Source organism: Triticum dicoccoides, chromosome 6A (assembly GCF_002162155.2).
Source record: "Triticum dicoccoides isolate Atlit2015 ecotype Zavitan chromosome 6A, WEW_v2.0, whole genome shotgun sequence".
Classification (NCBI taxonomy): domain Eukaryota; kingdom Viridiplantae; phylum Streptophyta; class Magnoliopsida; order Poales; family Poaceae; genus Triticum; species Triticum dicoccoides.
Window position 1 is genome coordinate 607850826 of NC_041390.1, and position 9986 is coordinate 607860811.

Below are 9986 nucleotides of genomic sequence, written 5' to 3' on the forward strand. Positions count from 1 at the left end.
CTCCGTACCTCCATGGCCCAAAGGCCATCGGAGATGGGGTGGAGCGGCGGTGGCGTCAACGGGAGGAGAAGGGGCTTTTCTTGTGGAGGAGGAAAGAGATTCCTCAAGGGGAATATATGTGGGCACGTAGAAGGGAAAAAACTCTTCCTTTTGTTCCGACTTCTTTTTTCACATCACTCAAAAGCTTTTGAGGGCTTTATTATGATGGGAGCAACCCTCTCCCCAAACTGCTACCAACCCTAATCGTCATCCAATCTCTCCTCCACTCCACCGTCTCAGACCCCTCATCTCCCCTGTCTGGAAACTTCATCAATGGCCGGGGGAGTGGGGACGCACCCCTTTCAATTTTTTTTCTTAGTTCGTGTATGTCCTTGTTTCACTTAGGTTTTGTTTCTCTGCCATCCACAAGGTGGTGGTGATGGCGATGGATGTTGAAATAAAATCTCTTCGGTCTTTTCTTACCTCGACAGTGTCCAATTTTGCTCTAAAGACAAACCTATGAGGGTAGATTTTTCAAAGCATGTCGACTCTCTTCAGATCTTCCCAGTTGACATGTCAATCAAGTGGAGTAGTTGGTTGGCTCTTTGTGTTGTGATTTCGACCTCTTCCTTTGATTTGTTCCACGGGATGGCTGATTTCTCCAACCCTTTGGACTGGTGGTGAATGATTGCAAGCTTGAGTTACATGGGATGATGACCCAAACGATATTCCTGCAACGTTTACTATATCTCGTTCCAAGCGGTGAGTGACTATTGTGGTCTTCAAAGACAGGTTTGGCAAGGGTGTTTGTTAGTGTTCATTTCCCTTACTACCGGTCCAGTGCAATTTTCAAGCTGCAACGGTTGGCATACAATCGACTTTAGAAGACGATTAGTATGGTTTTAGTTATAATTTGGTTTTATTTTCAGTCGTTTTGTGTTCAATTTGACTTTCCATTGTACTTCCTAGTTTTTTTACAATTATAGTAAAATATAAGATGCCCATTGGGTGTATTTTATAAAGGGAAAAGTATATTTTCTTGAATTCCACTACCATGAAACTTAGTCTCTTAAGCTTTCAAAATAGGATTAGTTTAGTCTCTCATGCCGCTTTGAGAATATGAAGTGGACACGGTTTTGGCCAAAACTTGACACATCACCTAGGTTTGACCGACATGTCACAGCCCATGTCATTTTTTTATATCCACAAGTGTCCCCGACTCCTGCCTAGCGCGGCGGGATCGGATGAGGACCACGACAGCGTTGTCCATGATGGTCATGCGGCGGAGGTGGTGCGCTCGAGCGGCCGGAGAGAGAGAGAGAGAGAGAGAGAGAGAGAGAGAGAGAGGGAGGGAGGGAGGGAGGGAGAGAGAGAGAGAGAGAGGCTGAGGCGAGTAGCTACTTTTTGAGGCTGACTCTTATAATTTTACTTTGTGAGGGAGGCTGTCGAAATTTTACTTTGTGAAACATCGTTGAGTAGCTACTTCTTGAGGCCGACTCTTATAATCTTTACTCCTCTAACGGTTTGAGATATCGGCTAGGTTTGGTTAACTCCGAGGAATTAATGGATAGGTTAGAGATGCTTTTAGAAGAGTTAGATACAATGAGCCAAAAACGACAACCTACAGTTTTGAAAAATGTAAACGATAACCTACTTGTTAGTAGGCCTTATGAAATCCTATCCATATAAGTTGAGTTGGAGAAAGAAAATCTTGGGGTGATGCGAGCGGTTGGACGTTGGGAGAAAGAAAAACTTGGGATGAACCACTGAATCTCATCAGTTGGAAGAAAGAAGCCCGACACACCTGAACTGACCTGATCGACAGAGCTGCTTGGGGAGCATTCCTCTACAAGCGAAGATTTGAACATGACAAACCTAGCTATATTATACTGTACCACTGAATTTATACTACTTGGAAAAGGAAACAACGGTACATAGCCGGTGAACACCAAAGTGGAGAGAATTGCTAAAAACAACAAATAATATTCAAACATAAAAAGGGATATACATTTTTCTAGCATCATTAAACAGTTGCACAGAGTAAACTAAACAGGGTGGCAATTCGAACTACACAAACAGTCATTTTACGGCACTTGCAAAAATTAAAAAGAAAGAAATATCCTATTGTTTTCATCGTCACACAAGTCTGCATGAATTCTCTGCCTACTGTTTCGTGAGGTCTGCAGGTAAGTGGCGCAATCTTGCTCCAAGAATAGCCTGGAGCAAAATTGTAAACCAACCAAGAAGAACCTCATGTCCTTTCTCTCGCGCCTTATTACTCTTCTTTCTTCCCTTTCTTCGGCACGGGCTTTTGGTACATCGCTATCTGACCCAAGATCGTACCGTTTGTTACGATGCCGATTACAGAGCCCATAAGTACTTTTCAGGAGTCAAGGAGGGTCCAGAGGAGTACAGCAAAGGGAGAACAAATACTGCATCAAATAGACATATCCCAATCATAGTGTATGTATGTGTCACTGAAACTAGTACCATATTCTTTCAATAACCCACAACATCTATGCATTTTCCAAATCAACTTAAACTAACAGGACTTTGAATGAACAGATCAGCAACCTAACTCAATAGGTTTACTAACAACTTTTATTGGACTAGAGCTGGACTGATCATGCACGGGGGAAATAGGGCATATTGCTAATAATGTACATACCACTACACGATACAGCAGTTTAGCTTGTCAAGAAGCAAATCAGAAACAGCTACATACAAACAGTCGGTTTAGTAATGAACTATAATCAGAATCAAAGGATACCACTTAACGGAGTCTTCTCCTGGATGCTGGTAAAAACTCTTACTGCAACAGAAAGGGGCATTAAGAATTAGCATCACATATGAGTAAAACTTGATGAACAAAACCAATATTTACCTAAACTAAAGGTCAAAAGTACTTTGCCAAATAAGAATATGAACTGATTCAAGTCATCAACCATATTCTTTGTAGTATAATGTATTAAAGATTAACAGTGCTAATACTGTTTAGTTTTAGACAGTAACAGCAGACTGAGAAGGGAATGCAAGTCAATAAAATGAAGTCTTGAAAATTTATTGTTAACTATTCCAACTCACCGAGGGAACCAGCGAAGTTCATGAAAGAAGTCAGGAAGCTCAGCTCGCCAGTGCTCTTATTCTGCATAACACCAACAACCAGTCTATATTCAAACTCATCTCTTAAGATAAAAAAAAGGTTCTGCAACAGTGCTACTAAAAGAATGTTACAGTAAAGTGCTAGTTAGCTACATACGGTGATCCCTTTATCAATTGATGAAAAGAACTTGCTACAAAAATATTGAACAATCTTATAGCTAGGTGTAGCAAGATGTAACAGAAAATAAAGGCCGTACTGTGAAATTTTTCCATATCTGCGGTACTCTAGCACAAAAGAAGATGGCATGCTGTGAAGCCTGCAAAACGCACAAGTCCCAGAATCAGAAGACGAGATCATACAGAACTTTTCGAGTGTACACAAAATAAAAGACCACTTGTTACTTACATAAAGGATTTCAAAAAGACCTGGATCAATTTTTCCAGCCAAAACAGTCGGCGCTAGGCCACAATATCTAAACAACCATTGTTTAGGGAAAGCAGGTAAAATAAATACGAAATCAGCAGTGTTACTGAAACTGAGTGATTTCTCAACATTTCCCATTTGTATTTCCATACTGTTGCTGATGGTACCTAAGAAAAACTAAAATAGATCCCTGGAGAAAAAAGGATACAGCAAAGCTTTCATCCATGTTTTGCTTCCCATTGGTGGCGAGTAATAGTAAATGATTCCAATCAAGATAATTGCTACAAGCGAAACAGATGTAGGTTAAAAAGATTGGCGAATAGTTTCTATGCAGCTTTATAAATAGAAAAGAGAGTAGTGCTACTTCACCCACTGTCCATTTATGACATTAGGTCAAAGACAAACCTTGGATCAGCAGAAAAGCTAGCTCTCCATAAGCTGAAAAGGGCAGTCCTTTATGAATACAATATGCCAGAGCAATTGTGTAGCCAATGAGCTCAAGCTCAAAGGAGGCTACACTAAGTCCTCTAACACTTCCATGCTTCAAAATCTTTAGTATCTGCAATAAAAATAGTTCAGCCAAAGAACATCGAAAGAGAAGGCTGTCTACGCTACAACAAAGCAAATTTACATAAATGATCAATAGAAAAAAACTTGTAATTGAAATCTTATTGCACTTATACATACAATTTCCTGAAACAGCCAGGTGCAGATTCATTCAGTATGAAGACATGGATGTTATTCTATAGGATATATTTGTTTACAACATGTTATCTTAAATCACCTCTCTTATGAAGACCACAACTCATGTTATCGTGTTCATCTTCGCAACAGGTTGAAGATTGACTAACGAATCATTATATGAGCCTCATAATTCCACAGGCTTCTATATACTGAAATCCTCATTTTAAGATTGACTACCTTTAAACTTATGCAAATATAGCTGAGCATGTCGCACCAACTACATCAGCAGTTCAGCACCATACACTAAACGCTATAAGAACATCTCGATCACTACACATCTTGACATGATACTCAAAAAGTAAAACATTGCTAGATACTATACTGTGTGATTATCTGCAACACTTGGTTGATTAAATAAGCACACAAAAATCTGTCAGGCAGGTTACTACCAGTCTACAATCATCCATCTGAAGCGCAACAAAGCCTGCAACCCTTTCTGATATTGTAATAATCCATGTTGTGTGTGTACTCATAAACCCTTTCTGAAGCGCAACAAAGCCTGCAACCCTTTCTGATATTGTAATAATCCATGTTGTGTGTGTACTCATAAACCCTTTCTGAAGCACAACAAAGCCTGCAACCCTTTCTGATTAGCAAACTCTCACACTGAACTTCTGCAATACTCATAAACTAAAAATACATTTTGTTGACCCCCTCAAGGCAAGGTTTGGTGGCCGATCTTTGGCATTGCAAGGGTTGAGGACACTAGGTCAATGAAACAACAAGAATCGTGCCAAACTACAACAAAAATGGCAAACAACACCTCAGACCTGCCTAACCTTTTAATTCATTTCCAAAATTAAGCATGACAACACAACACAAAACAGCAAGCTACCTGCCATGGGAAGATGTAAACGCCCCCACGACTAAAACTAGTTTCTAATTTATGACACTAGATACAGGCACCTGAGGGAGCTTGATGAAAGTAGATCCAGCCTATGTTTTTAAAGCGTCCCTAAGGCGACGCCTAGGCGACGCCTAGGCGTCGAAGCGCTCCCCCTCCGCTTTGGAAAATCGGCGCCTAGGCGTCCAAAGCGCCCGCCTAGGCGTCGCCTAGGCGCCAAAGCGCCCCCCCTCCCTAAGGCGGTAAGGCGTCGCCTTAAAAACATAGGATCCAGCAATGATGAAGTATCCAAGGACTGTTGACAAGAATGGTAGCAGGGAGTCCATGGAAGGGATCTTAGCGTCCAGCGATGCTGACCAGATGTACCCTACATCCGTACTGAAGATTTTCAGTGGTGTCCCACTGGCTGATCTTCTTCCATTGCTCATCTCCAGGGTCGCCAAAGTTTGAAAACCTGGCGGCAATTGGGTTCCTTTTGAAGGCTTCCTCACGCAGCAAGCCATCAAGGATGAAGGTTCCCTTGACAGTTTTAGGATGAGAACTGTGGGGGCTGTAGAGCATGTTTTTCTATCAACTGGCCAGGATTGGAATGCACCATTGGTGGTGACAGAGCAGAGCATGGGGCGGCCAGGAATCATGCTCGCTAATCAATTTCTAGATTCAAGCAAGCGGCTGTTTAGTGAGACCTGCAAATGCCTCAGGGAGTGGAGGATTATATTTCTCATGGGCTAGAGAGAATTTGCAACAACCCCAACCTACACACTAACAATCACAAGGATCACACAACCATGGAGCAAACAAACAAAGAATTCCACCGGTGGCTTCTCGCTCCGTTGGTTTTATGCACAATCTAGCACAGGGGCCTTGCCATGCCGTGCCAAGGATTCAACAAGGCCAGGCTACCAAACAAACAGCCCTTTATTTATGCGCAATTTCGCACGCCATGCTCACGTAAAGAACCTGACATCCTCTCACACACACACACACCACCAAACGAAACAAAACAGCCACACGGAACGCGCTTCTTTGGATTCATATGGCACAATAATCTAATAGGGGTGACCAATGCTGTAATCTTGAGAAATCACCAAGAAAGTTCAGGCAAGAAGGGAACGAACCTGCGGGAGCTTGACGGTGGTGGAGGCGGCCACGATGCAGTAGCCGAGGAGCTTGGAGACGAGCGGGAGCAGGCAGTCTTTCTCCGGGATCTTGGCGTCCGACAGCGCCGAGAGGACGCAGCCGAAGTTCATGCCCAGGATCTCCAGCTCCATCGTCTCCAGATTCGCCAATCTCCAAATCCAATCTACGGCCAGTAATCATCCAGTACAAAGATCAGAAGAAAACAAGGCAGAGGGTGCTTCGGTCAGGAGGGAGAGGGGGAGTGAGGGAGGAGGCAGGAGAGGGGTGAGGGTCGCAGACCTGCTCCGGATGGGCTCCCGGCTGAAGGTGCAGAGAAGAGAGGGGAGGGTGGCTGCAGCGGACCGAGGGGAGGGCAGCGCGCCGACGAAGGGCCGGCCGGAGGGGCGACGAGGCACCGGTGACGCTAGTTCTGGCGGCGGCGGCTCTTCCCTTGGTCTTCTCCGGCGACGGCTCTTCTTCCCCCTTGGATTGCTGCTCCGTGTGCCGGTGCCGTGGCCGCGCAGGATAGGGGGGAGGGAGAGTTGGCGTGCAGGGGAGAGGAACAGCGATGCCCCCGGAAATATTCTGAACTGGGCCGAGGGGCCGAGAGTGGCGGCCCGAGGATGGTTGCGTGGTGGGCTGGGCTGCGCCGAGGACCAGATATTAGATCCCGTCGGATGGGTCTGCCATGAGGTGGAATCTTTTTTTTAAGACGGAGGCGTTCAACGTTCCTTCAAAAGCCTCACAATGATCAACGCCACTTGACGCGCTTTCAGATGTCGTCATGTGTCGTGTTTTGGGCGCTTCCTTCAGATTTTTTTTCATGCATTTTCGGCTTTTAAAACAGGTTTTTTGGGGGTTTTTCTTTTTGGTTTTTCAAAAAAAATTGCACGGAAAAATACGGTTTTTTTTGCTTTCATGAGAGGTACGATTTTGCTTTTGCGAGAGGCACAACCATGCCTCTCGAAAAACGAAACAAAAACATGTTTTCTTTTTTTTCTTCCACGAGAGGCGCGGTTTTGCTTTCGCGAGAAGCACGACCGTTCCTCTCGAAAACGGAAAAAACAATTTTTCTATTGTTTTTTTCCTTCTGCGAGAGGCACGGTTGTGCTTTCACGACGTATCACTCGGAAACGAAAAAAGATGTGTTTTCTGTTTTATTTCTTCCACGAGTTTCTCTCATAAACGAAAAAAACATGTTTTTGGAAACGAATCGAGTGTCTAACAGAAAATATGTTCTTGATTTCAAAAAATGTCCATGTTTTCAAACTAAGTTCCTATTTTCCAAAAAATATTCAAGTTTTACAAAAATTATATAGAAATTTCCTGTTCAAAACTGAAAACCCCAACTAAAAACCAGATGCTACAGTACCGAATACTACATCAGATGTAATCGCTATAGTAGCTTTTTTTAGGGGTATCGCTATAGTAGCTTGAAATTGCTACAGCACCCGCTGCTACATGGGCCAGCCCAATATGAAGCGCCATGTGCATCACACTACTATTGGACGTTGTGAGGGCCATAGGCGACACATCGCGAGTAATCCAAATGAGAGATAGTTCGAAAATAGAGGGGTCGCTCCAGGGCCACATTTCCCCATGGTCTGCATCCTGACGATAGGCTCGCCTGGCCATTGTTTTGTCGCCAAGTAGTGATACGGAGATCGTGGCACCAAGAGCAAAGCTTGTCAATGACGATGTCAATGCGTTGTCGGTCCCGCGGTCTTCATAGCTACATGAACACAACCATTTATATGTAATATCCGTTGGATGCTTGAAGATTTAGCCCTCCGTCAATGCTTTATTGCATGATGTCCATAATGCCTAGGCGAGCGCCACAAAACTGAACCATGTCAACCTCCTGGCCTTGCATATCGTACCCTAGACAAGATGATGGAACTAACAGAAACCACGGGGTTCCAGGAACAACATGCGGCCTCCCTAATCACACTCCATGCAAAACTTGCTATAATACATTGAAAGAGGATGCGATCACAGTTCTTTTTCCTTCGAGAGGCCATATCTGGATTATATTAGCAAGGAAAACAATACAACATTATGGAAACATCCATACACGGGACACCTGTCCCAAATTACAGAAACCACCCTAGGCAAAGAAGATATTGAAACAAGTCCCTAGGAAGTTCCTGTCACATAGGTAAAGTGACAAAAAGTAAAAGAGTAAAAAGAACAATTGTAGAAGACTTTCTGTATTAATGGAAAATAGACCTGGTGGCCATAAGTTCACTAGTGGCATCTCTATCGAAAGCATAAAAATGGTGTGATAGACAAATTACTGTTGAGCAATTGACAAAATTGTGCATAGTTCTAATTATGATCATTCATGGCATAATCCCACGTAAGCATTACGTCTGTGATATGTAGACCGTTAATCTTGAGCGATAATGATCATATGCTTTGGCCCGGGAGGAATCTTGAGATCATAGGGGGTCTTGGATTATCACACCATATGTTGATGAAGTCCAAGAGCATCTTAGGATCTACCAAAAGTGGAACTGAAGTTTCCTATTTCAACAAGTTCTTCAGAATCATCAAGGTTCCCACAAACGAGAATGAGATAACTCCCTATGAATAATGGGACATGAGAAGAAATACACTCTCTTACTTACACACTTGGGGTTGTTTAGCGAAAGTCAATGTGTCGAGCCCCAGAAAGCATAAGCTTGGACCAAAGCGTTGGCTATAGATTTCTAGTGGTGAAGTCTGAGGTACTTGAGTTGAAGGTCAGTACGATTATGGAGTCTAAAAATGGTACATCCTTTGAGGATATTTTCCTATGAGAGATATGAAAATCACTTCTAAACAGGAATCTGAGGAGACTCCCAAGCATGCCATTCCTATGGAATATTATGAACGAGCACATGATGAAAATCATGTGGTGGATGATGAGGAAGCTCCTGGTAGGGGCAAGATCAGAGAACTACAAAGCCCTTTGGTAATGATTTTCCTATGTACCTCGTCGATGATATTCTCACTTCTATTCTAGAAGCTTAGGCATCTCCGAATGCGGACTACTGGAATGATGTGGTCCATAGCTAGATGGATACCGTCATGGTTAGCGGGACATGGGAAAACACTGAATGTCCCTATGGTTGCAAACCATTGGGATGTAAGTGGTTGTTCAAATAGAAACTTAGGCCTGATGGTATGATAGAAAAGTACAAGGCTAGACTTGTGGCCAAGGGTTATACCCAGAAAGAAGAAGGAGATTTCTTTGATAGTTATTTACCTATCGCCGGGCTGACCATCATTTGAGTTTTACTCTTGTTGTGTAACGCCCTCGATGCGGCTATATCTCCGACGTGTCGAAGCACGACTTAGAGGCATAACCACATTCAAAGCAATGTCGCAAGTGAGGTAATCTTCGCAAACAACCCATGTAATACAATAAGGGAAAAGATACATAGTTGGCTTACACTCGCCATGTCACACAAATACATAAATAACATTACATTCATCCAAATACACTCAAGGTCCGACTACGGAACCAAAATGAAGATAAACCCCAAAAGCAACATAGTCCCCGATCGCCCCAACTGGGCACCACTACTGATCATCTGGGAAAGACACATAGTAACGACGAGGGTCTTCATCAAACTCCCACTTGAGCTCGGTCATATCATCTGGAGCGGTATCATCGGTCCGTGCATCTGGTTTTGGAAGTAATCTGTGAGTCATGGGGACTCAGCAATCTCACACCCTCGCGATCAAGACTATTTAAGCTTATAGGTAAGATAAAGGTATGATGTGGAG

At 43.4% G+C, this 9986-nt stretch overlaps 1 protein-coding gene across 1 annotated transcript; it reads right to left on the reverse strand.

Annotated features, from left to right (window-relative positions):
* Window positions 1-1921: 1921 nt before the first annotated feature.
* Window positions 1922-6767, reverse strand: LOC119318396 (mannose-P-dolichol utilization defect 1 protein homolog 2-like). The gene is made up of 9 exons (XM_037592954.1): window positions 6513-6767; window positions 6212-6396; window positions 3911-4064; window positions 3714-3786; window positions 3488-3554; window positions 3339-3398; window positions 3064-3124; window positions 2750-2791; window positions 1922-2358 (listed from the first exon to the last, which is right to left on the reverse strand). The coding sequence occupies exons 2-9, from the start codon at window positions 6362-6364 to the stop codon at window positions 2255-2257; spliced, it is 714 nt and encodes a 237-aa protein (XP_037448851.1). The 5' UTR covers window positions 6365-6396; window positions 6513-6767; the 3' UTR covers window positions 1922-2254.
* Between the last annotated feature and the right edge of the window lie 3219 nt (window positions 6768-9986).